Here is a 27705-nt window from a genome sequence, read left to right on the forward strand (position 1 = left end):
GGCATTTGCAGAAAAGAAGGAAGCACTCACTAAAGTACATTTATTTAGCTTTGTTCCCTTCCATCCAAGACAGAGTTGATCTCTAAACAAGCATCAGAGCCTGAGGCTCATTAACATCAGTGTGTGCCTCAATAAGGTGAGCACAGCAATGATGCACAATTACATTCTAATAATTCAATGCCCAAGAGCCCTGGGAAACAATTGCCACGGCCTCGGATTAGCACAGCATGCAAATGCATCGGGAAAATCATTACCTACTTAGTCTCCTTCATTTGGGTGGGTTTAACATGAGAAGAATAATCCAGGCGCCGAGACGAGATCTCATTTTACCACTGTAGTAAGAAGTACATAAAAGCTTGAATCTGTCCCAATAGCTCCTACAAGATTTCTCCCATAGTGTCAGAGGCAAAAATAATGAAATCTTGCAAATGTACAGTTAATAGGTCCCCAGTGGACACTAACTTCAAAAATGCACGGTCTATAAGACATTAAAGGCTTGATTTTAGTTTCTGCACTGTTCCTGTTAATAACAATGTCTAATTAAAACATCTGTAAAATACTGATAGTTTTAATTTTACATAAAATTTCCAAAACAACTGTTACACAGTATAATAGGTATCTGCAATGAATAGGTTATTAATGGAAATATTATTTTAAATTAAATCCGGGTTCTAAATTTAAATTAGTCATCTCTGGCTAATGAAGAGAAAAAGAAGTCATCTGTGCTGGGAATACTGTGGAAGATTTCCTTTCCACATCTGTTAGAGCAGCTTCACTGGATCTCAGTAGAAGGACTTGCCATGCTGCTTCTGTCTTGCATTCTTCTTGGCTCTTCTGCTGGGCTTCAGAGTTGAACTCTGAATCTCGCTGGTAGCCTAAAGCACCTTCCAGTGCATCCCTGTGTGATGCACTGTGCTCAGAGGATCCTCTGTTTCCAGCAGAGAAGTGAGGCCTGCTCCTTCACTCCCGCAGGAGCGGCTCCCCCACAGCCCAGTGAGCCTGATGAATATTTTAACAGGAATGGCACAAAATCTCAACTCTCCCTTTCTTTGGGTCTCATCTTCTTTTACAAAACAAAACAAAAGAGATTAGCAAGGCTTAGGGCTGGCTGCAATTCAATACCCTCTCTCTAATTAATGCACAATGAAGAAGGTTCCACAGGATCAGCACTGGGTGGCGCTGTCTACTGGTGCCACTGTGTTAGAAAGGGATCCATCCGGTCCAGACGATTGGAAGATGTGGGTTCACAGGAGATTCTGCAGAATGTGGTCTACAGCGTGAGGGAAGCTCTCGCAAGTTAAGTAGGGAGGTGGATTAATTTTTTCTTCATCTGTGGCTCGGTATTTCCCTGAAATGAAGGCAAAGTCAGTGAACAAAAACTACAGCTAGAATGCCAGGTTCAGCACACCCAGGAGCACCCCTAAATTACCAGAGAATCAAGGACTCCATTTCCCCCGAAGCACTCTCCCCTGAAGCTTCAGGAGACAAAGGGGCAGTTCAGGATGGTCACATTCATCACTTTCCCAGGCCTTCTGATCGCTCACAAAGGGTAGCTCTAGGTATGGGGTCACCTCACAGCTGAGGCTCCCTTCACATCACAGAACCATCTTCTCTCGACCCTCAGTCCTAAAGATGGGCTGCTGATTTAAATCAACGCGTTTTAAAATAGGAGAGTAGATATAAAGCAGAGGCCAAGTGCAGGCCCGCCGCCTAACTTGGAACTCTCAAATTCATCAGTTCCTGCAGGGGCCGTGGGGGAGGTTTTACAGCAAGGCCCCTCTTCATCACTCTCCCTCCCTACTCACATCCGGTTGTCCCCACTATGTTTACAATTAGTAGCTACCCACTTGTTTAATGACTCACAGCAAGAGGGGCTGTGTTTTCTGGGAGCAGGGATTATATTTGCTCTGCATCCCAATGGATTCCTATCACCTAATACCATGATGGCCACATGGCAAGCATTCCCTAAATATGTCTTTAAAAAATGGGCAGGAGAGAAGACAGGGAAGGAAGAGGAAAAATAGGTAGCTAGGCTCCACCCTCAGCGAGAGGAGAGTGCCTGCCGCTTGCCTGTGGCCTGCATACTGCAGCACATTTTGCTTTCCTTTTCTGTCTCCTCTTCTATCACCTCTATTTATTCTTCAACTTTACCAGGGTTTCTCTGCCTGAATTTAGTCAGCTTCCCTCACAGAACAGACCCGTGTTCTGCAGTTCCCTGATCTGTCAGAGGGCGGTTCCTGTTCTGTCCTGCTGGAGTTCATCCAGTGAGGGAACTAACATCAAAGGTGTAAAGGTGATTAACACACACCTCACTCACTGCCCCTCTCAAGGTGCTAGCTCCCACAGCAAACTACTGCTTAATTCCTCAGCTAAGTCCTGCTGAGAGCAAACTTGCGGGCAGTTCCTACTTGGCATGTCAGTGACTGACTATCCACCTACTTTCTAGATTCAGTGTTCTAAGGCCATGGGCTTCTGGAGTGCTCCTGCTAGAGCAGTTAGTACGAGGGTTTCTACACGGCTCAGTGACACAGTGGCGAAGGTCTATGTCTAGTTGTTGCCCACGCTATGTGTCTGGCACAGAGCAGGTGCTCAGTAATGGTGGCTGAAGGAATGAGGCAGAGAGCCACCTGCCCCATTCACAGCAGCGGCCCTCGCCTGTGTGCTGTAAGATAAGAGTCACTCACAGTTCTCTGTATCAGTATTTCACATCCTAAACGGAAATAAATTCTGGTTAGGACAAGTCAGAAGTCCTTTTAACCAACAGCTGAGCATACAAAACTGACCATATGCTACCACTAAGAAACAACATTGCTCAAGACAGCTCACAAAAAGCACTTCTTACTGAATATGGATTTAGATGTTCAGAGTAATTTTAAATTCTGGGATAGCTAGTGCTTGTCCGCTGCACTGTATTGAAAGTCATCTGCGCCAGCTGTTACCGTGGTTTAGAATGATGGGCTTCCTCTTAGTTTTTCTAAGATCAACAGTACGAATGGCCTGTTCTTGTGAGGGCTAGAGTTGCTTTATTCTTTAGGACTAACTTGATGCAGCGGAGATAGTCTGCTGACAGACCAGCTGGGGCAGATGGGCCATTCACAGTACTGCATAGATCCAGTGGGTGGCTGGTAGATATCCTTAGCTGTATGAGCTGAAAAAAGGAAACATCCAAGGACTGAGAGCAGTTATCCTAGGGCCCTCGAGGGCGGGTGTGTGTGTGTGTGTGTGTGTGTGTGTGTGTGTGTGTGAGTGAAAGCAAAACAAGGAAGGAGGGCGAGCGCTGTTCCTCTTGACTTCTCTCCTGCTTCCTCGTGACCACACCACAGGGCTGCAACGCTCCGGGGTGGGAGAAGATGGAGAAATCTGGAGAGATGCTGTGTTAATTCCGAAGTGACAGCGTTTACTGTCTGCACGGCTCTCAACGGCCCCAGTGAGCTCAAGTGTTTTCACACTGCACACAGTGCCTCGTCGGCTCTTTCTTACTGAACTGCCTGACATTTCCCAACCATCTACACTTTTGTTTCTGTTGCTAATCTCAAAGCAGTTCTGGAGAGACCGCACTTTGGTGGTCACTGTCCTGTACTAACTCTTCCGTGACTCCATGTTTCCATTCTTGCTTGATCCATCCCACACAGCTGTCAGCACAGCTGAGCCCAAGACGCAGGATAGTTAACCACTGCATTGCTGTCAAAAGACCGGGTGAGCTGCACCTGCCAAAGAAGGCATTTCCTTTCCCCTAAACTTGAGAGACTGTGAAGGAAACGAATTTTAGTGGAAATAATTTGTTAACTCTTGTTTTTCTCTGATGCTAAAGTTCAACCCCAGGGCCGTGTGTGGACATGCATTCTACCACTGAGCTGTATTCCCAGGCTCCTGAACTTTTGAGCATCAAAACAGAACAAGTTATGAGACAAGAAAAATGGTTTCTGCATAGACTTTTAAAGAGTGCACAATGAACAGACAGGAACGACCTAGCAGGCCTGTTCCTGGAGATCCTATACAACTGTGTGTGGCTCTCTGTGAGTGTCCCAATGCCTCTAGCCTGCTCTGGCTCTCAAGCACAGCATCCCTCGCTGCCTTTTCCCTGGAACCTAAACTCATTTGCTTTCAGCTTCATGGCGGGAGAGAGCTAACGTGCCGAAGAGCTCTGCCACTTCCGCCAAGGCTGTTGTGGCAACTGTGACCTCTGATAGCCTGGTTCCAGGGAGACCGAGTTTCCTGACTGCCCCAAACTCATGGCAATCCTCCACTCTCCGCCTCCCAAGTGCTGGGGTTAAAGTGTGCCACCACGCCCCACCCCATCTTATCTGTGAAGTCACATATAGGAGATACATACCAGTTTTGACTAAGATGCCCAGCATGCCAGTGTTCTGAGCCCCACCAACATCATCCCTGCAATCCTGGAAAAACAAAGACATTAAGACTTGGCTTGCCAACAAACTCCACCAATGACTGATTGGGCTGCACTGGTCACCTAAAATTCCCTGAGTCTTGGTTAGGGTTTCTATTGCTGTGAAGAGACACCATGACCGCAGCAACTCTTAGAAAGGAAAACACTTAATTGGGGCTGGCTTACAGTTTCAGAGGTTTAGTCCATTATCTTCATGGTAGCGTGCAGGCAGACATATTGCTGGAGAAGGAGCTAAGAGTTCTACATCTTGATCTGCAGGCAGCAGAAGCGACCTGCCCCACTAGGTGTGGCTTGAGCATATATGAGACTTTAAAGCCTGCCTCCAACAAGGCCACACCTCCTAGCAGTGCCACTCACTATGGTCAAGCATTCAAACAAATGAGTTTATGGGGGCCATACCTATTCAAACCACCACACCCTGCTTATCTTCTTTCTTAAAATACAAGAAAATAACATGTGTATAAGGGGTTAAGGAATTCTGTGTAACGTTCTTGCTGGAAGCCATGCTGGAGAGCAAGATCAGGGCAGAAGGGAAACATTACAGCAGGAGCCCCAGTAACTGAACACAGAACACAGTGATGTCTCCATGCTTCTCACATGCTTGTCTCTGAAAGGAGACCACGAGAAACCACATCCTTGAGAGGTAAATTATCTAGCTTCAGTCAGTCAATGAGCCAGATTACAAAATAACTTTTCTGTGGCTCAAATGTCTTTCAAGCCCACCCAACCAGCTAGGATCAAGTGAAGGAGTATATGTAAGCAGACTGTCTGCACACATTTCACACTGGGAGTCAGGTGTCTGGAGGGAGCTCCTTGGACCAATTCTTACTCAAGACAGAGATGAATATGCCTGGTGGGGCTGGGTATGGTGGCACATATCTATTTATGGTCCCAGTACTCAGGAAGCTAAGACAGAAAAATTGATGGAGCTCAGAAGCTTGAGGCTGGCTGGGCAGCACAGTGAAATTCTATCCTAAAAAATTTCCCAGAAACCTGAAACTTAGCTGACATATACCTGGTTGATTTTGACAATGGATGTGGGGTAACTAATAACTCAAAGTCTGGAAGGGGCATCAAGACAATCAACCTTGCCAGTTCATGCCTGAACACACGCTCACTTAGATCATGCCTGAAGACAATTCCTTTCTATAAAAAAGATCACTATTACTCAATAGCAGTCCATGGAAGTGATTTTTCCCAAACACCAACATCTTCCTTTCGGGTCTACCAAAGATCTTTTATGTTAACACAGCTGAACCTTCCCTGTTGAAGAAGTGAGGATGGGGAGGAGCGGAGGGGAACTGCCTGTCTCCTGGATAATGGCAGCACACAGCTGAGCACATTCTCATGCTTCTCCCTCCTATCCTGCAACCCTTGGGGTTTTCAGCCCCGGATAGTTAACTTGTCAAACACATTTGTCTGGGGATCAGGTAGAATGCCAAGAGAAAAAGGTGGGACAAAAACCATAGTTTTTCAAATGATGATCAAGTTCAGTGACCGTTCCATCAACTTCAGTGGAAGACTCCAGAAGCAGAAGGTGGCACCAGGAGGAGTGTGGCACTTTCACCCCTAGGGACTAAGACCCGAAGAGGGACAAACCTTGAGATCTACATGCGGCAGGGCTAGGTGGGAGACCTACTTCTCTAGGTTTCCGTTTCCTAATGTGTAAAATAAGGGTTGGACCAGACAGTCTTAGTGGTTGCTTCCTGCAGCATGCTGTCATGTAGAGCATTCATACCAGCTTACCATACACAGCACACACAGCAAATATACCGGCTCAGTTCGTGAGGACAAAAGCCAGGTGCACATCACCACTGGTGACTACTGAGGGCCTTTACTCATTCTGGGCTCTGCCCCACCACTCAAACAGCTAAAATGGTCAGCATCCCTTGCTAATGGATACAGCGATTGGGTAATTCCATAAGTATATGCTAAAAAGGTAACAATGATAGAATTCTTTTAGTATAGGTTGTTTTCTGCATAAGCTACATTTAAAAAATGAGATCTGTATTGGGATTTTCTTTGGCAGAATACATAAAGCATTTAGCTGACTGGAGTATAAAGGGTTTTTCATTATATATATATATATATATATATATATATATATATATATATATATATATATATATATTCAGTCACTATGGAGACACATTAGACACAACATCTCTGTCTTTACCAGAATACCACTGAACATCCACAGGAAAGCTGCTATAGGAAGCAGGGATTTGAAGCTATATCTCAAAGCAAGACAGATAACTCAGGACATCTCTTTGGCTCTAATACTTACATCTCCTATCATGATGGCCTCCTCTGGGGCACAGCCAGTGTCCCTCAATGCTTCCAGAAAGAACGTCTTCTCTGGTTTCCCCACGACAATGGCTTTCGTGTCTGTGGCATACTCTAAGGCGGTCACGAATGGTCCTGGTCCCAGGGCTAAGCCATCTTTTCTCTTGTAATACCTGGCCTTGTGGATAGCTATCAGAGGGGCTCCATCCAGGAGTAACCTAGAGAGATGGAGGAAATGGAGATAGGCTAAAAGCAAGTCTTTTATGAGTGGGGGAAAACGTCAGACTTACAAAGTGGTTTTACTCACATTCACAGAAACAAATAGTTTCTTATTAACTTTTAATGACTTGCTGTCTTCTAATGAATTCACAAAGAACTGCTGGGAATTACACGCAGATACAAAAGAAAGGTGATAGATTATTAAATTTGGGATTGCTTCAACCTTTTACCTTTAGTGATTTTACACACTTTACCCAAATCACCAGGGAAAGAGAATTAAGAGAACTACAGCTAAATAAGGCACTGGAGGGAAGAAGCTTAACTTAATGAGACGAGTTGGTTCCCTTCCCTAATGGGAAGCAGGAGGCTCCCGAGCCTCTGAAGACACCACAGGGTTGTTGCTGCCGTGATGAAGGAGCCCATGCACCAAGTATGTGCAACTCTGTCTCCTCTACTTCAAAATGTAAGTTGCTTTTTACTTTACAAGCTTACTAGAGAATTCTCTAGTTTCTCCTTGTAATTTTCCCTCTTCATAGAGCCTTCTGACTGCTCTCAACACTGCAATTAGGCCATCATCCCGAGAGACCCACTAACCAGGTTTGAAGGGCAGCCCACCACCAGGTCTAACACAGGCCATACACTCACAGAACAGAGGTGTCAAGACTTCCCAGCAGTGTGAGAAACAAGCTCTACATAAAACTAGGGAGCTTAGGGACTCAGGCAAAAACATCGCAAATCTCCACAAACTCAATACCTACCTCTCAAATCTGCCCCCATCCCAACAAAGCAGTGTTAGCCAAACAGAGGTAGTCGCATTTGGTTACTGTGTAATGGAATTGGAGACATGATATTATTACTTAATCTGATTTTAACCATGAAATAAATGACCTCACTAGCTTAATTTACCTTAAGTCATCTACTTAGTTAAAATATTTAGTATGTCCATGGAGGAAGAATTCATCACATCTTATCCCTCACAATTATGAGTAATTAAGCGCTCGGCTATGAAACTGCTAAATTATTCTTGTCAGTGGGCACAGAAATAACTTCCTGTGGGAGATGCAGAATTCCGACATTTATGATTAAATATTTTATTAAGTAAAAACCAATGCCGGACTATTAGAGAGGTTTACTGTTAGTTACTACAAATTGCTCACAGAACAGGACCGAGGCTGCAAAGCCCCTCTGCTGGTCTTAAGGAAGCACAGTGCTAGCAGTGGCTCAGTGCAGCCCGGGATGACTCACCTAGCCCCGCCTCCCAAGTCCATTTATTTGCTTCTCCACCACGGAACTGAAATTCTTTATGTAGTAGACCTCAAAATTGCTTTCCACTTATAGAGCTAAACTAAAAACTCATTTGATTTAGCTTAGTTAATATTTTATTATATATTAACTGGGGATGAGAATTACCATTCTGATCGATGTGTATACTTAATTTCGAGTGTCTTCCCTGGAAGGGATGAACTTGTGGGTTCCTCTCCATCTCTCTAAGCCCGAGCTGTCTCCATAGAGGCTGGGATGGTGGCTCTTGCCTACTGCTCTCGGCTCAGCATGAACCTCACTGCGTCTTGGAAAGGTTGAAGCACATTTAAGTATATGTTTTCTAGGCACAGATTTAAAGGTCTTTTGTGGTTAAATATTTTTCAGAACATATGCAAATAGAGCCAGGCATGGTAGCACATATCAGAATTTCTCTGTGGAGGCAGAGGCAGGAAGATCTCAAGTTCAAGGCCAGTTTGGACCATACAGAGAAATGCTGTGTCAAGGAAAATGATAAGTGTGTTAAAAGCAGCTACTTTCTTCCTCGAGTGCTCCAGTATCTACTAAGTCGGCAACAATGGGGCGTTTCCATTTCTATTACTAGAAAGAACATGTTGGCATGAAATGTGAAACTTCTGAACTATAAGCCTATTGTGGCATATGAAATAAAAGGAAAAGACAAGAAAGCCTGATATCAAAGCCTCTGCCTATAAATTTCAGTCCAGCAAAGACAAAAAAAAACTGAAAAAATCCTAGCTGGGGAACAGAGTCACACAGAAAACCCAAGGCAGCACAGTAAGGGATAAGCTGCCCAGAAGCAGATGGGGAGTTACATCTCAAAGCTGCAGAGGACCTTAGAGGGACCTTCTTTCACAGAGAGCCAGGACCAGGGTCAGAGCTGGGAACTCTCCTAGATACACTACTCCACCTTTTCAAGGAACTGCTCTCTGAGGCTAGGACCAGTCTGCCAGCATTTGGGGTGAAGATGGGCTACGTCTGATCTGTCAGATACCCACACATCTAACAAGCAGCCTCCCTCACCTAGTTCCTCCCTGACTGCTCTGTCCACCTCAAGAAGCTTACCCAGACTCAAGCCAGAACCCAGGTTTACCTGGATTCCCCACTCATTCCACTCTCCCCGTATTCCGATCCACTAACTGTTTTCAAAACAAAAATTAAAGTTTCTCAAAACACTCTTCTCTCACATGCACTAGACTCAACAGCCTCCCCACAGATCTGCAAGCTGCCCTTGCCTGAGGATCCAATCCGCTGCCCGGCAACAGGGGGAGTCTGTCATGTTCCTCCTTAAGACCTTCAATACTTCTCACTACAGGCGACAGGGAATGCCGGTCACACAGTGGCCAGGTCTTCCCCATCCCACCCAGAGCATCTCCAGCCACCTTCCCAACCATGGGCAGTGTTAAGACACTGTCCCCTCTCATTTCCTAGAAAAACCCTAAAACTCTGTCCTGCTTCGCAGACTCAATGTTCCCACCACCGAACGGTCCCACACTGTTCACAGAGCTTTCTCTGACAGGTCTGAGCTTGAGTGTTAGGCATAAGAGAGAGCATTCCCAAGCTCCTCCTTTGAGCGAGCAGACTTCCTCCTCACTTGCCCTGTAGTTCTATCCGTCTGCTTGGTCTGTCTTCCTCACTGGAATAGAATCTCCAAATTGGCCTTCAGTTTTATTCCTCACTATATTTTCGGTTTAAGATGGCCTCATACCTCTCACAAAATGGTTCTGAATTAAACTCCAAATAAATGAATTTACATTCTATTTTTATAGGCTGGAAGATGTATTATCATTTAGATGCAAATCCATATATTTAATAAGGCATCTGAATGTCAGGGATCTCCTAAAAGGTTAACTAACAAGCTGAGTCTAAAATTTATATGGAAGTGCAAAGGCTAACGCATAGCCAAGGCGATCATACAGTAACCATGGCAGTGTAGCGATGAGGAATCTACAAACACGCTACATACATGGTCACTTGGTTTATGTCAAGTCATTCAGTGGGGGAAAGAACAGGTCTCTTTTATAATGTTTCTTGAACAAGTGAATATGTATTAAAAAATGACTCCATCAGTGGGCATGGAAATACACACACTCAGCTCTTGGGAAGCTGAGGCAGGAGATCACAAATTCAATGCCAGGCTGGGCTAGATAAGAAGACCCCGTCTCAGGCCTCACTCAATCACTCGTTCTTACCTCTTCTGAGTCATAAAGACTCAAAAAGATCCCATACATAATAGTTAAAGGCAAAACAACAGCTTAAGAAGAAAATATAGCATCTCCATGTCCTTGGGGTATAAAGAGTTATAAAGTGGAACAGAAGAGAAGAGTCACAAATTGGACCCCATTAAAATGAAGAACTTTGTGCTCTCATTATTAAGAGGAGAGCAAAAAGACAAATCCAGTCCAGGCTACAATATCTGCAGTACCTACGGAAACTAACACTGGCATATACAACACACCAAAACCAATCACACACCCGGCGGGAGTGGTGCACGCTTCTAATCTCAGCACCTGGAAACAGAAGCAGGCAGATCTGAGTTCAAGGCCTGGCTGATCTACAAATTAAGCTCCAGGACAGACAGAGCTGTTACACAGAGAAACCCTGTCTTGAAAACCCAAAATAAATAAACAAATAAGCAAATAAATAAAATACCAATTACACATCAATACAAAAAATAACTCAGCCAGAAAAGCAAAAGATGCAAATGGACACATCATAAAAGAGGCTGTCTAACGTGCAACAACGAAGAGTTTCCTAACGACATTACTCATCAGAGAAAGTAAGACCTCACTGTGCATACCAAATGGAACAGCCGCAACTCCACAGACAGTCAACGGACTGGTGAGAATGTGGAGTAAGTACAACTAATGAGAATGCTAGACTTAGTGCTAGCACCGGGAAAACTGGCAACACAGACTAAACTAAAGCATTGCCTGTTTCACTATCTGGCAACTTCATTCCTCAATATATACCCAAGACAACAAATGTGTATGTCCCCAGAGACATGCAGAAGAATGTTCCAGGAGCAAAGCTGCACACAAAGCCAGTGCCCAGGAAGAGCAGATAAAGAGGCCTGGAGAACACATGCGATCTGCTACACCACACAGTGCAAGAATGAGCAGACAGTCCTCTGCCTGTCAACACGCAGGCAAATCTCAGAAGAACAAAACAGATCATGAACTGGCCATAGTGACAGAAACCAGAGCAGGGGTTACCTGGGGGAGGAGCAGTGCTACTGACAACGGGAGCATCTGGGGTGCAGCGCTCTTTATTGTGAACACAGCTCAGGTTACACAGCTGTCTAAAATCTTCTGGTAGCATTTTCTGCATTCCTCATGTCCAAAGCTTTAACTTCTTTCTGTTTGAACTTGTAGGAGTAGGTTCTCTCCTTCCACTATGTGGGTTCCAGAGATGGTCCTCAGGTCATTGTGCAGCAAACACCTTTAGTCACTCAGCCATCTTGTTGACCCTTTCGGATTTTAATTAGGACTGCATAGTAGAAAGCCACTTCAAAAATAGAACAGTCCCACAAAAAATTTCTAATTTGATCTTGATACCACACTACTCTGAAATTGCTCCTGCACAGGGTTCCAAATATCTAGGTTCAAGAGTATATGCAAACCGTACTCACAGAGGCCATAATGGCTCATCTTCTCCTGTCCCCTTTGCGCTCCTCTTCTGATTCATAATTAACATGCTGGAACACTTAAACCTGATTTTTGTTGCTATTAAAGGAGATAAGTTCCTAAGGAAGTACTCTTCTAGTCAACAGCAACGTTAGCAATTTCCTCCCACCTTGCTGGGAAGAAGGAAGGTTCAGTGGGAGAGGGAGGGGATGAGAAAACAGAACGGGAGATGCTGGGCAGAAGGAAGGTTCAGTGGGAGAGGAGGAGATGAGAAAACAGAATGGGAGGTGAAAATAACTACATTTCTTTATATGAACATATGGAACTATAAAAAAGAATTAAATGATATTATGAATGTTCTGCCTGTGTGCCTGAGAAGGGCCTATGCATCTGGAGCTTCCTCTGGAAGGGCAGCCAGTGTTCTTAGTGGTTGAGCCGTCTCTCCAGTCCAACCAGCTGTTTAATAAGAAGGAAAGAACCCCTCAATCCAAAACATACCCAAATCTTCACAGTTCTGACCCTGCGAGAGTACTCAGACAAGAGAGAGGTCATCAGTAGAACTGCCCCTCAGGCAGGCATCCCCTACGCGTCTGAATGTGAGGTTGTGATGCCCCGTGTCTCTGTGTACTGTGACATTGTTCTAGTATATACGAGTATACGCACAGAAACTGGCTATGTGCCGAAACACTGAGTCACTATTATGATTCTTTCTAGGTGACAAAAGCAGATAATTTCTAGTTTGCTCTTTCTTAGCCTTTATAATTTTCTGCAATGGAAACACGCTATTTCCATGACTAGTTATCTTTTCGACTTATTAATACTAGGATAAGGCTAGATTATTAAGTGATCGACTTACGCTGTCTTCCTTACGCTGCATTACTTAAAGGCTCAAAGACCGAGCTCCTAGTTATGATCATAAGATAAACAGACCTTTCTATAATCAAGTAAGACTGTTGTGAAATTTAAAAATATAACTATGTTCATATTAATAAATCATACAATATTTCTAAGAAAGAAAACTGGTGAAGAATTATAAAAGATAAAAATTAATACTTTCTATCAGTTCGGGATAACGACATATGCAACACAGATGAAGAAACGTGTGGGAACAGGAGCACCACACTCACCACACTCATGGTCCAAACACTACAGTTACCACCAGGGCGTGGGTGTGGGGGCATCTGTAGGCACTATCAAATGCACTGGTGATTTCTACTTTTTAAAATTGCCAATAGGTACAGAACACTACCTCTTCCTGTAGTGTGCATTAAGAGGAAAGAGGTCACTATGGGTTCTTGGGATTTGAATGTTTCAGACAAAATAAATCTAGATCATACGCATTTTTTTTACAGCTGGTTTATATTCCTTTCACCAAATCAATTCTTTAAAATCATTTGCAATTTCACTCAGGCAGGTAAGACAGATGTATGTATGTGCCATGCATTTTAGAGAGGCCAGTTCATTAAAAATATAATAGAGATGAAGCAGTGTAATATGAAATTTGATGCATCTGTCTTGACGCATAATGCCTGTGAAGGCAGTTATGCAATGGGCTTTAGCATCCAACGTTTATTCTCATTATCAACGTGAATAGTAATTTAATCGGTGTTTCATTTGAGATGCCTATATTTGCCACATATAATCCAAACAGCTGCAGCCACTGGGTGGAAGGCACGGTCTCTGTGGGAACATCAATATGCAAACAAGGCCAAGACCCAGAATCTTTGTTAACTCTCCATCCAGCTGTTAAGTGCGTTTGTGAAATTAGAGTTGACCTATAAGTACACTGTAATGTTTAAAACGTGGTCTGAAAAAATCAATATGGTTAGGAAAGTGTACTAATTAGACAGCATCCGAGCAATCACAGAGCCAGTATTATGTCAACATACATTTTATTACCCTGAGCCTAGTATTCATTTAAAAGAGACCTCCCAACTTCCTATTCAATATGTCCTTCCCAAATTACCAGCTAAAATCAATCAATAATTTCTTCTTGAAATCTGTGGCTAGATGAATGCATAAAAAGTAACAGGCGTAAGGAACAATGCAGGTTTCTATTTCAAATAAACCCCAACTCTGATATGGTTGGAGGTCTTACAAAAGGAAGGCAGACAGGACAATTAAAGTGTGTGAAGCATAAGATATTTAATAGCATATACTGTCAAGTATATTCTCAAGCCATTCGGCAATTACTAGACGAATTTTAAGTAAAGGTTTGAGCATCACAGTGCCTACAAGAGCTGCAAACAATGGTGATTTGCAAGGATCAATCCATTAACCAATGATTCACAATGATCATGCACAGAGCAAAAAACCAAAAAAAATGCCTGCCCTCAAACTGCAATTTCTGCCCATTCAGTTTTACATGAGGATGGCTATTTTCCAAAACTGACAGTAAACAATGTAGCCAGATGTGTAAACCAGCTACTGTGTTTAATTAAAGCTTCTTACAGGACATACACATGAATAAATGAATTCTACATCGAGGATATGATAGGGTGATTCTTGTATGTCCTTATACTGGAAAGAAAACTAAAAATAGTGTTCTTGTGGTTAAAATACTAGACATCTACCAGGCCACTGTTTGTTTTTCCTTCTTTTGTTTGGTTATTTTTGGTTGCTGTTTTGAGTTAGTGTCTTGCTTTTCAGGCTAACCTTGAACTCTACGTAGCTGACTGAGCTTCTGGCCCTTCTGCCTCCATCTGAGAACCAAGGACTTTGAAACTGGTAGGCAAGCACTCTACATCCCTATCAAACCATTGACATTTTTTTGTAAATTGATTCAATGTATCTTCTGTAATATTTTTAACTATTTATCTGCCATAAATGCAAAGGCAAATTATACTGTTCAGTTGTTTGATAAGAAAAATCACAATGAGAAAATGAAAACTTTAAGGGGGAAAAATCACGAGGGGCTGGAGAGATGGCTCAGTGGTTAAGAGCACTGGCTGTTCTTCCAGAGGTCCTGAGTTCAATTCCCAGCAACCACATGGTGGCTCACAACCATCTGTAATGAGATCTGGTGCCCTCTTCTGGCCTGCAGATGCACATGCAGACAGAACACTGTATACATAATAAATGAATAAATAAATCTTTAAAAAAAAAAATCACGATATCGCTCCAGATCAGATTTGTAAGTAAATTCTGTCCAACTTATTTTGGAAAGTAAGAGAACAAGTCCATGGTTTTCCTTTGGAAGAAGCTGCAGGAGCTCGTGCAGGCTAAACACACACATACTGGATTGACAGCACTGGCGTGCATGTGTCTGTGAACACTGCTGGAGCATCTCCACCTGGCTGTCTCACCAGCTCTCGGCTACTTGCAGAGGCTGGAATCTGACATTCTTCTGGACTTACTCTTCTTCAGCCTCCATCCCAACAATTCAGCAAGTGATGTACCTGAGCCTCCATCTGTACTCTACAGCCAGGTTCTAGGGCAGTCCTTCATTAGCACCAAGGTTCCACTCTTCATAGCCTGGCTTCTCATGAGGGGAATCACCTTCACTATTTTCAGTTGAGGAGCTGGATGTTTCTCTCTCTCAGTGGCTGGCATTGTCAGTGGAAAATGCCAAGAGTAATAAAATAATAATAATAATAGTAAAAACCACAAAAACCTACTTCTTTTCTAGCTGCAATTTTATTATGAATTCCTATTCTAGAACATTGCTTCAATATATAAGAGGGGGAAATGATCACCAGGCATTAACGTCCAGATTATTAGAAAAACAAACAAAATGAGACGATGCACGTAAAGGCGCTTGCATCAAAGCCTAGTGACTTAAATTTGATCCAAAGGACACACATGGTGAAAGGAAAGAAGACCCAACTCCTGAAAGCTGTCTGAACTCCATGCAGTGACAGATGTGTGAGTGAGCATGTTTGCATGTATACACACACACATGCACACATGCACAAGAAATAAATGTTAATTTAAAAAATTAAAAACAAAGCTGGGCATAGGGGCACACGCCTTTAATCCAAACGTATGGGAGAAGGAGGCAAGTGGATCTCTGTGAGTTCAAGGCCAGCCTGACCTGCATAGAGCGTTCCAGGACAGCCAGAGCTACACAGAAAGACCTTGTCTCGAATGGATAAATGAATGAATATAAAACAAAACCCAAGATAGTCAGTATTATTTAATGCTGACCCAGAAGTGACCTGGAAGATGTTGTCCTCATGTGCAATCCAGGTAGTCAGAAATTAAAAACAAAATCTCATGTGCTAAATTCTAAAGAAGAAATGAAGGGTGAACATAGGTCAGAGGGAAAGTAGCTGGCTTACCGAAATGCCTGATTCAGAAGCTGGTAATGGAAATGTTCTGGTGCCAGGCCGATGACCACAGCGTTGGGGTCACCTGTTTGTACTCCTGGCAATGGAAAAAGGGAGAGTTTAAGGCTGCCACACTGAGTGACAAAATCTCCACTTATGTGCACATTGCTGTCACCATAATTTGAAGTACATTTTGAAAATCTTAAGAGGAGAGAGAGAAAAAGAGAGAGGGGTGGGGTAAGGTGAGGAGGGGGAAAAGATATTATCATTCCATATTCTTTACACATGGTTTTATAGCTATTGAGTATCTAGAATACTTGCACTGAAAATTATAACCTGGTATTTTCTGGGGATGTCTGATTTCTGAATGTTTCCCTGATTACAGCCAGGAGAACATCTATCAGAGCATCAGTGGCTGATGAGGGAATGAAATTCTCAGAGGCAAGGGAAATTAGACTTCCAATTGGCATATGCATGACAAATATGTAAAGTACCATCATATAGAATTCTACAGCTTCATAATAATTTCCTAATCTACCTTTAGTTTCATACATATTAAAGCATGTTTTAAGGTCTTAGTATTTAATAATAGAACATCAAATATGACAAACACATTTACTTTCATAGTGATAATTTATGTACATTCAAACACATAATTTTGCATATACTAATCCACGTTTGCCCATCATTGTGTTCAGACACCCATTTTCAAATGTCTTTCTTACTAAATGCCATGAGTATTAAATAACTTGTTAAAGTTTGTTGCGGGAACAAACTAAAATAACTGCCTGCAGTGAGACCTGAGGTTTAGTGTTAATTCTTCGTCTTACAGCTGGCTTTGAAGCAGAGATAGTGTTGGCAAAGATATTCTCATTTTCTTAAAATATTCACACACATTGATTATTTTCATGTAAATAAACATGTTCCAAGAGGTACAGTCCATCACTGAATGGCAAGATTTCTTTCAACCCTGACTGAGGATTCTGCTTTTATGTGCCAATTCTAGCTTACTGCTGCACATTGCTTCTGGCTTCTCAGCCCTGAACACTAACTCTTCAGCTTCCTTGACAGTTCTGCGGGCTACCACATGGCCTTGTAAAATTTTACATTTTAATTGTGTGTGTCTGTGTGCGCATGTGCACAGCAGTCATGGTGCAAGTGTGGAGGTCAGAGGACAACTTGCAAGAGTCAGTTCTCCCCTTCCACAATAATAGTCCCCTTGGATCAAACCCAGATTTTCAGGCTTGTGGCAAGTGCCTTTATTCATGGAGCCATTTTGGTAGCCCATGACCTTTTTTTGTTCTCATGAAAATATCCATAAACACACGAAAGCAGAAAGCTAGTATTATGAGCCTAGATAGATCCATCGCTCTACCAATCCGCCCTTGTGTTTCTGGAAAATCTTTACAGAGAAAATCCCAGGTTACTGTGTCATTCCACTCTTTCATATTTCAGTATTTTTAATCAATAATGAAAATATTAAAAACCTTAATATAAATACCAAAAAGTCAACAGTTCCTAATATCATCCAATACTTGAATTTCCCCAAACATCTCAAACTGTTTCTTAACATAGGGAATGTCAAACTGGCAGCCTATAATCCCCCTGCTGCTTTTGCCTGTTATCTTTTATTTCTCATTTTCTAAGTTCACTTCCACCCCTTCTTGGTGCAATTAGACGCTAGCCCTGGAGAGGCCAAACACTGCATTTGGCTGACTGTAGTGGTGTTTAAGTCGTTCCTTTATCCCTATCTTTCCTTTATATACGTTCATATCCAACTAGTTTATTTCATAGGCGATGATACTATGAATTTCCTACTATACTGTATCATGAAACATGAATCTGGTATTCTACTTGCAGCGATGCTGAAATTGATCAGCAGAGACAAGGACCCATTACCCACACCCCTCCACTCTGAAGGTCACGTCACCCTTGCCACTAATGCTTTAAGGTCTATTGATATTCTTGCCTGTTTCTTGAGGGCTTATCAAGTGATGATGTTTAATTCGGTCATTTCTACCTGGGATTCTTTATAAAGAACTTAATTTTTATCAAATATTTGGTTATTCTAAAATATGGTTTAATTGAAGAAGTAAGGAAGTGCTTGTTGCAGTCTTTCCAGAGCCAAGGAGCTAGAGCCCTCCCACACCGTTCTCTTCGGTAGTGAAACATTCCCTTCTAGTGTTCTCTGGACATGCACTCATTATGAGGTCTTTGGCAGTTTCTTTACAAACATAATGCACCAAGCACGACTCATCTACTACTTGCTGAGGCAGGGAGCTGCCAGCCACTTTTCAGGAGCTACAGAAGGAAATGGCATCAGACAACATAGTCTGAATACGAGTTTGTCACTGCTCGAAGGCACGCTCAGCGGAAGACTGTACAATCCGGAAAATTTTCAGAGATGGTAATGTATTTGTTTTTCAGTTGAAGGCAGTCAAAGTTGGTTTCTGTTTCCCTACAAGTGATAATTCTGATTGGTACCTGGGTGTATTTCTTATTAGTACAGGTCTGGAGGTTCTGACCAACCTGGAAAGCTATCACGTGGAATTATAATTAGAATATTCACATCTATTTTGTATACTTATCAGTCACAGTCTCATCTAGGACAACAAAGCAATGCAGCAAAGCTTCATATAACTAGGACATTTCTTACAGTTACTGTTTCCAAAGTAGAAACAAGTTTTCTCTTTACTGAAAAATATTTCCTATTAATTGCGAATGGCATGTGTTCCTAAGAAGGCCCTTATTTATCTCATCTAACCAAGAGAAGAGGTGGTGAAAAAGAATTGAGAAACATTAGCTCAGATCCACACTATTCACACAGCAGGTGACCTGGCAAAGTCGACCTCAGAAGTGCAGGAGCAGCTTTCATCTCATCTGTAGGGCTCCATATGCGGGGGAGCTGGCCGGCCAAGCTACGGACAAGGCTGCTTTCTGTTTTCTCGGTTTGTCTTGTGGCCCATTTCAGTACTAACAGAGAACTCTAAGGAGATGCCTTTTCCACACGCTCTCAGGTCTGTGAACTTGTTTGTAACTCCTGAGTCTCTCTCACCTGTGAAATCAGGCAGTGCACGGTCGTCAACCAACAGCATGGGCCTCACTTGCTTCTGCTCTACTAAGTTCCGGGCCGCCGTCAGAGAAGTGAAAATCTCATCCTCGGAGATGTCAAACTCCAATTTCTTCAACCTTTCCAGTAGGTCCTGCTTGCTCTCTTTGGTTGTATTGGTCACAAACCTAACCATCACAGAGGCAGCGCGCAACCTGGGGAAGACAGACCAAGAGAGAAGGGCTGGCTGGTTTTGTCTCATGGGCCACAGTACCACCTATTTTTTTAATAATCGCCCGACACTTACAAATTGTCTATACCATATGGGCAGTGCTTCACCTCCAAAAGCTGGAATTTTAAACTCTGAAAGCCATGTCTACTTTTGTGAGACCTTCTGGGCTCCAGCTTCCCTGTGCTGTGGAGTTTAGTGAAGAAACGAAGCCCTACCATCCTCATGGGTCTGAGAGGTGAGTTATCATAAAGACTACCCACTGATGGAACATGAGAAAACTAGGCTCAGGGAAGCGAGTAACTTCCCCGCTAGGCAGCACTGTGGGTACGGCAATGCTTCCATGTTCTGGAATAGTGTTTTATTTCCCTTACTTGAAGAACAAAGGATGCCCAGTTACTAGAGACCTGAGAAAGGATTCTGGAAACAAGTGACATAAGAAAAAACCCCAAACAAGTCCAATAGATAATCCAGCACATCTCACAAATGTGCTGCACCCCAGTGAGTCGCTGTGTTTATAAACAGAAGTTACTTGGACAGCTCAGAGAGATGCTCAAAACTGGTTTTCTAGCTGGGCGGTGGTGGTGGTGGCGCATGCCTTTAATCCCACACTCCACTCAGAAGGCAGAGGCAGGCAGATCTCTGTGAGTTCGAGACCAGCCTGGTCTACAAGAGCCAGTTTCCAGGTCAGGCTCCAAAGTTACAGAAAAACCCTGTCTTGAAAAACAAACAAACAAACAAATAAATAAATAGAATAAAAAAACAAACAAACTGGTTTTCTTGTCAGACCCAAGAGCTGTTAGCTGTACTTCTACAGAAAATTTGAGGCTGCTCTGGGCATAGTGAATTTAAGGCCAGTCTGGGCTACACGCAAGACCCGATCTCCTCTTGAACTGCTTACATGAAGGACTGATTTGATTCCATCTGCTTCTGGATAATTGGATGGTTTCAGAAAAATAATTTGTGAATCTGGCCTTCTTTAAAAATAATCTTTTCTTGGTTCAATAGTGTTTTAACATAAAATCTAGAAGTAATTATAATTTAACTATAGTTTAGAATTTATATTAACAGCGTTGCTTTTTATGTCTTCCCCAGAAGGCTACAAAGGCATAAAAGTACTAAAAACAATTTAAAGCAAGCAAACGAATAAAATAGAAAAGAGTTTTAAGAATTCACCCAAGGAACATTAAATAAAATTATTTGATTAATTCACTGTAATCACGATTACCTCTATAATGTCTGTGTGGTAGTTTTTCAGCAAAACACACTAAATGCGGTGGTTTATCTAATAAAAGAAACTGACTACTTCAACATGGCTCTTATCCCAAAAATGGGAGTTACTGCGCAAAAACCACACCCGTTCAACAAACAAAATCTTTTCGTGTCCTTCACTTCCCTTGTCTCCTTGTTTCTATATAAATCACAGTGGTAGGGCCAGTGGAAAGATTTCCCTGGGAGGAAAACCTGCCAGAGACTCAGACAGAACAATGGATGGCCTCCTGCCTGACAAAGTGCTGGTTCACAGGCCACACAGCCTCACAGAGGTGTCTCTGTTCAGCAGAGAGAAGATTTTTCTCTCAATCTAGAGCAGAAAACTCCTCTTCAGAGCAGTAAGACCTAGTACTGATGTGTGATTTTGTTGAACTTATGGACAAAGACTTAGACGGGTGGTAAAGTAAGTCCTCTTTTTCAACCCAGAACTCTTTGTCAGTGTGGGTTTGGATATATACATAGAGGAATATGATACTTAAGACAATTAAAAGTAATGGAGGTACTGACAATAGGTTTCCACTTGAACATGAGGTCTGGAGTTGAAGGTGCGAGTTTTACTGTGAACGAATTGTGTTGGCTTCAATGAAGCACTGGCATATCCCACAGGTCTGTAGTCTTCCTCAGCCCTCAGCATGACCGACAGTTTGTGGGAATATTACCTGAGCTCAGCCGTGCTAAGAAGTTGTGCAGGGTTCATTCTAAAAGGGATGCTGAAGTAAACAGCTTCTAGAAATTAATGTTAATAATCGCAGGGAATGCTGACATTGCCATCAGTATTTCCATTGTTCAGATGTAGATCAAAGAAAATCAAAGAGAAGAACCGTGGGTTTGGAGGGAGTAAACATCAGCTCACTCTAACTGGAGGGCGATCTGGAGGGGAAATCAAGCTCTGGCTCTGGAGAAGCTGTGGTGACTCTGACAAGTAGTAAAGGAATCATAGAGGAAATTCCCTAGATAGAAAAGCAGAGAGTTTAAATAATTCTGCCTAATTTTACTTATTTTTATAAAGCCCTTTATACAGTGTGTAGAAAGTCAGCATTATTGTTTAGCTCAGCTTCTCTGGTATTTTTTATGGAGGAGATAAAAATTAAGTTTAGCTGTTAAAAATAAATAAAGCTGGGATGTCCCTCAGTTGGAAGAGTGCCTGCCAGCGTGCAAAGTCCTGGGTTCTGCTCCCCAGTACTGCAAATGCTGGGCGTAGTGGCATACACCAGCAATTCCAGTCCGAGAGGTTAAAGTAGGAGGATCAGAAGTGCAAGGCCACCTTTGGCTGTATTTTAAGTTCAAGGCCAGCATGAGATACTTGAAAAAGCAAGAAAGCAAACATAGAAGCTCACCATAGAAGGCCTGACTCAGACAGAGATTATGCTAAGCGATGCAGTCTAGCTGGGCACCCAGTTGTCTACTGGTTAAATACTGCTCTACCCGTCTCTCCTCCAATTACAAAGCTAACGTCATGACTCCAGAAGAACAGGCCAGCTCCACTGCATGAGCACCAGCGACACTGGCATTCTTATGTTTGTGCGTCTACATGGAGAGGGAGGATGCAGCCTGTGTCAGCTTTTGCCCTCATACCCAGCAGTGGTGATACTTGTCACCTGAATTTAGATTAACAGCACACAGTGAATATTCTAAGGTTTGAAAATGACAAGTACCAAATTTTATATTGCTGTTTTGAAAATCTCTAATTTTGTTCTCAAATATCCATATTCAGTTGACGATGTGTATATATGTGCACACTTGTGTGGGTGTGCACGCGTGTACATACATTAGGCCAGAGGGCAAGCTCAGGTGTTTCTCCTTCGGTGCTGTCAACCTCCTTTGAGACAAGTCTCCTACTAGTCCGAAAATTGTGAATTTGGCTAAGCTGGCCTGCCAGTGAGCCTTGGGTCCACCATACCTGGCTGTAAGTGGGTGCTGGGAACTGAACTCGGGTCCTCATGCTTGAAGAGCAAGCACTTTCTTTAATGTTAAAGATAACCTCTAGTGCCTTGGTTATCTTTAACATGCCTTTACCACGCATTCTCTGCTTGTTCCTAGACTTGTACTTGTTTATACTGTAACTGATGAATCAAAAATATAAGACAGTCTTTTTTTTTTTTTCTTTTTTTTTTTTTTTTTGGTTTTTCGAGACAGGGTTTCTCTGTAGCTTTGGTACCAGTCCCGGAACTAGCTCTTGTAGACCAGGCTGGCCTCGAACTCACAGAGATCCGCCTGCCTCTGCCTCCCGAGTGCTGGGATTAAAGGCGTGCGCCACCACCGCCCGGCTAAGACAGTCTTTAATCTTTGGAAGTATTAAGTTTAGTGGAGGGAAATATTTCAAAATTTTCCAAGTCTTTCAAGCAGTTTTAAATTCAGCATTAGATTTTAGGAGTTCAGGAGGCTGAACATGTATATATATTTCAGCTGGATTCCAGGATTCATATGATTTTTTCCCCCAGTGCTATTTATTCTATATTTTTAGAATTAAATTATTATTTCAGGTTCTTGAGTCTTCATTCCCAATTTACATTATCGATTTAAAAAACCATACTGGGGGAGGGAGGAGAGAGAACAAACAGAGAGAGCCAAAGGCCAGACCTAATAAAGGCAGGGAGAACAGTCTCGAGGATATTACAACACATACATCTTCTAGCGAGACCCAAGGCAGTTCCTCCATGGATGGTGAGCTGGTGAAACACCATCTCAAGGCCATCCATTTAGCTAATGATCCGCCTTGGTAAAGCGGCACTTAAAAACGTATTTGTCATCTGAACCTGGAGGATAGCTTGCCTTTTAAGAGCTTCCTGTGCGCCTGGCACAGCTGCATCTTCAATGTGAAGTGTGCCATTGAGATCTACCAAAACAGCTTTTAACGCACGGCGCGCTGCCATCCTTCATTCCCTAGGAGAGAGCAAATGAAATTAAAAATACAGTTTAACAAACAATGGACAATTAAAAACTGGTAAGCAATCAAAAATACCATCCATTTCCAGGAAGATATTGCTTAGTGCTAAGCTGCTTTTCTTTTGGAAATAAACAGCATTTAAAAAAAAAAAAATCAAAACTACAACATTTAACGCAAGAAACTTTTAATAAAGCTTAGGTTTTTATGTATTTTCTTTTTAATATTGAGTTAAAACTTGGAAGGGAAATGCTAAAATGAGATGCTACTACCTAATTTCAGGTTTCGTAGAATAACTCTGGCGAATGGTTTGTGTAAGCATGAGAACGGTGAGGACAAAGACAGGAACCCTACATTAACAAGGTCTTTTCAGTTTTCGCTATGGACAGTTAAAACATTCTAATTGCAACTGCTATGTTCTGAACTGGTGTGTGTGGCCAAGGAGCTGCCAGTATTTATATGTTACTGAGGGTGGAAAATCAAGTTATATAGCTAACAATAAACGGTATATATAAACACACATATATAAGTGTATTTAACATAAGGTCTCATACAGTCCAGGCTGAACTCCCCGTGATCCTCCTGCCTCCACCTCCCAGCCGTGCACCACCATACTTGGTTCCTACAATGGTGGGGATGGGATCCTGGGCTTCATGCATGCAAGGTTAGCATGCTAACATTGCTAAGCTACATCTCTAGTTCCCTGTAGAATTGTTTGCTGGTTTTTTTTTTAGACAGGGTTTCTCTCTAGCTTTGGAGCTTGTCCTGGAAACTACTTCTTGTAGACCAGGCTGGCCTTGAACTCACAGACAGCCTCTGTCTGCCTCCAGAGAGCTGGGATTAAAGGTGTGTGCCGCCACCAACTGGTTCCATGTAGAATTTTTAAAGATCACTTCCTCACTTTCTAATGTGCAACTTTACTTTGCATATTTCCCCCTCATTTAATACTTAGCTTATTTTGACAAGGTCTTGTTATAACCCAGGCTAACCTTGGATTCACAATCCTCCTGCCTCCTAAGAGCTGGAGCTACAGGTCTGTGCTACCATGCCCAGCCCCTTAAATCTCTATTATGAGTTATGGGATCTAACGATAAATATGGTTACAGATCATGGGGGAGGTGGGCTTAAATATAGAGGTTCAAGAGGAGGAATGATATTTGAGACTTAGGGTTTGTTTTGAGACAAGGTCTCACTATGTAGCCCTACCTGATCTGGAACCAGTCTGTAGACCAGGTTTGCCTCCAATATGGCGCCACGGTCAGGGGACCCTAAAGCCAAGATGGAAGGGCTCGTTTGCCATCCTGATGACAATCCCCAGGGCCCTAGAGGTGGATGGAATGGCAGCCTGGGTTCACTACTCACACGCCTGCCCCGCAGATCCATTCGCCCTCCAGAAGGACTACAGAGGAGATGGATGGGAGGCTTCGCAATACCCCACCAACCCTTTGAAGAACAGCTCAGGGGACAGCAGCTTCAGCCACCCTGCTGATGCTGATCACCTCTCTCACGGTACTGGCGGGTTCGCAGCCGTCCCCTACGCCTCACTACAATCACGTGACTGCCTTGTGGGTTTTGTCTTTATAAACCCCTTACAATAGTAGGTGGGGTCCTCCTCCCTCCATCTGCTGCAACAGACTGCGAGGCAGGGGTCCCTCACTAGCCCATATACAATAAATGAAACCATGCTTTCGCATTTGTAAGAGTGTGGCTCCGTGGTGATCTTTTTTTTTTTTTGGGGGGGGGTCTCAGGACTTAGGCACAACACCCTGATAGCATCATTGGGCCAGTTCCATCTTTACCTGAAAGCGGTTTTCTCTGTAAACCACGAGGGGCTGTACCTGCAGCCCCAACGCTAAATCCAGTTAGTCCTACCACCCTGGTTTTCAGCCTAACTTCTCTTTATCTTTAAAACTATCTTGGTTTTAAGATCACCTCTTAACTATTTTAAGAAAACCCCAGCCGGGCGGTGGTGGCACACGCCTTTAATCCCAGCACTTGAGAGGCAGAGGCAGGCGGATCTCTGTGAGTTCGAGACCAGCCTGGTCTACAGAGCTAGTTCCAGGACAGGATCCAAAGCCACAGAGAAACCCTGTCTCGAAAAACAAACAAACAAAAAAAAAAAAAAAAAAAAAGAAAGAAAGAAAAGAAAACCCCAAACGTCCTCTCCGATGGTCTCTTAGTCCACTCCCACATCATTACCTGGAAAGCAGGAGCGGCCGCTGAGTATGAAGGAACAAAGGAAGATATGAACCCTGCCTACAAGAACTCGGGAGAATTTAGCTGCTTAGCCTGTTTCTTCACTGCTGGGAATATTCGACACCATGAACAGTGCTCTACACTGGAAGAAGCGGGGTTCTACAGATTTCTGAGATTGGGAAAGGAGAGTACTTAATGATGCAATAAGGACTCTAAAAAATCTCCAAGGTAAATACGATGTAAGGGTTGGGAATTTGAGAAAACTACCAAAAGCAATGATATTTGAGACATATAATTTTAAAAACTTGTGCAAATATGATAAAACATGAGATTTCAAAGAAATCGTTCTCGGCGAGTTTTTCCAGTAATGCCACCTGGACGCTCGGGATTAAAATGCCTCCATTTTCTTACAGTACCCAACATTTTGGGAAACCATGCGTGCGTCAATAAATATTATTTATTCAGTCATTCTCCTATTAAATCATCTGCAGGATGCCCATTCCCTCAAGCCGAAGTCCAAACAACGAACAGTGGTGTACAAAGTGGAGCCCTTCACCTCTTCTACCGATTTTATTTACTCCCATATCCACGTTCTCGGCAGCTTGCTCGGCCGAAGACTTCTGCTTCCCTCATCGGTGGCTGTCTAAAACTGCCGCTTTCCGTCCCATCCTCCTTCCCTCTGGCCGCCTCGTTTAGTGCTCAGTCTTGGGTATCATTTCCTCTGGCTAACTTCAACTTCTCTCCGGGCGTCTGTGCGTCCCCGGTATAAAGTCTACCTGCCTTGCCCAGCCCTGCCTGCATCTCCCACTAAACGGTAGAGCTCTGTAAATGGAAGGGCTGTTGCCTTTTCCTATGTGGACGCTCAAAAGCGTCTTAAATCAACTAAACTCATGCATTTATCTCTGAGTTGGAAAAACCCAAGAGCAAGGACCTCTTTTTGCAAACTCAACTGCAAGGACTTCCACCTCCTCGGACCCTGCCGTCCGCACTATACAGGGAAGGACAACAGAAACGAACACCTCGTAACCACCCGCCTTGGGAGACTGAGCCGGGACGCCAGAGCGGACCCGGGAGACCAGCTCTGCGCACGCGCATGGCGCAGAGGGGGGCGGTCACCAGCGCGACACGGGGAGGCTCGGCCCGAGCAGCTCGGCCCTCTAGGGTGGTGCTGGCTTTTCCCTAACCCGCTCACAGGAGATGTGCCTCCGGCAGGGGTGCGGCCGCCGTTCCGGAGCCCTCCGCCTCTTGGTTGCGCGCGCCTCCTCACCCTCGCGGCCCTGCCGTCCTCTGGAAAGGCCAGGGCAACAGCTTTCACAGCGCCTGACCCGGACGGAGTCCCGACGCGCCGGAAGTCCCGCCCCACGTCCCAGCGCAGCTCCTGGGGTCTCTGGTGCGCCTCCTGAGGTGCAGAGACGTTTGGAGGTGTTTGGAGCCGTCACTTCTGCAATTGCTCAGTGTAGCGCTCCGTACCGCAGCACCATTGCACAAACACTGCTTCCTCCCTCCTTCGCTTCCCTGTTTCTTGTCCTTTTCTTAGGCTTCACACGTCTTCTGTTTTGGCACTTAAAGAGCGTTTTCTTGTGTGCCCCAGTAACTTCAGGCCTCTACATCTTCCCATCATGCCATAACTGCCTTCAGCTTTCTTAGTCCGCTTTTTCTTCCATGAGAGCTCCCATGGGCCTTACCTGCTTTGAAGGGAGCAAGATCTTGGTCCATTTGTCTCAGCCTTCCTTACCACCCCTTTCTGCACACATTAGGAGTCACTACTTATGAAGCTGTTTGCAGAGCTTATCCAAGGAAAGGACTCATTCTTAATGTGTGCCGTACCATCCTGTGGACAGAGGTCCCAGGCTAATCACAAAGGGGTTGGAGAGAAGCCAACTGAGCTAACATTTGTCTCTGCGTCTTGTGGCCAAATGTGACTGGTTTCTGTTGTGCATTTCCCCATTATGATGGACCACCGTATCCTTAAACCAAAACGAATCCATCT

The 27705-nt window shown here is 43.6% G+C and overlaps 1 protein-coding gene and 1 non-coding gene across 4 annotated transcripts; one reads left to right on the forward strand and one right to left on the reverse strand.

Moving 5' to 3' along the window:
- Positions 1–321: 321 nt before the first annotated feature.
- Hdhd2 (haloacid dehalogenase like hydrolase domain containing 2) lies at positions 322–27048 on the reverse strand. Of its 3 annotated transcripts, none has more exons than XM_057788601.1 (7): positions 26908–27048; positions 23408–23518; positions 19141–19349; positions 16098–16182; positions 6696–6912; positions 4334–4397; positions 322–1348 (listed from the first exon to the last, which is right to left on the reverse strand). In XM_057788601.1, exons 2-7 carry the CDS (start codon positions 23506–23508, stop codon positions 1245–1247), a joined length of 780 nt encoding a protein of 259 aa, XP_057644584.1. In that variant the 5' UTR covers positions 23509–23518; positions 26908–27048; the 3' UTR covers positions 322–1244. The 3 variants fall into 3 exon arrangements, with proteins under 3 accessions (XP_057644584.1, XP_057644585.1, XP_057644586.1); XM_057788602.1 differs by having other exon boundaries at positions 26900–27048; XM_057788603.1 differs by having other exon boundaries at positions 26983–27028.
- LOC130887119 (small nucleolar RNA SNORA40) lies at positions 20983–21106 on the forward strand. The gene has a single exon (XR_009058345.1). It is a non-coding gene; the product is annotated as a small nucleolar RNA SNORA40 (small nucleolar RNA).
- Positions 27049–27705: the final 657 nt, after the last annotated feature.

Source organism: Chionomys nivalis, chromosome 14 (assembly GCF_950005125.1).
Source record: "Chionomys nivalis chromosome 14, mChiNiv1.1, whole genome shotgun sequence".
NCBI classification, from domain to species: Eukaryota; Metazoa; Chordata; class Mammalia; order Rodentia; family Cricetidae; genus Chionomys; species Chionomys nivalis.

Bases quoted from the DNA above. Each gene is read 5' to 3' on its own strand.
- Hdhd2 (XM_057788601.1), bottom strand. From the start codon at position 23,508: ATGGCAGCGCGCCGTGCGTTAAAAGCTGTTTTGGTAGATCTCAATGGC. The intron at 19,350-23,407 runs GCAAGCTATCCT...TGTCTTCCCCAG, and splicing joins GCACAGGAAGCTCTTAAAAG to GTTGCGCGCTGCCTCTGTGA. The intron at 1,349-4,333 runs GTATGTATCTCC...CCTTCATTTCAG, and splicing joins GGGCATCTTAGTCAAAACTG to GGAAATACCGAGCCACAGAT.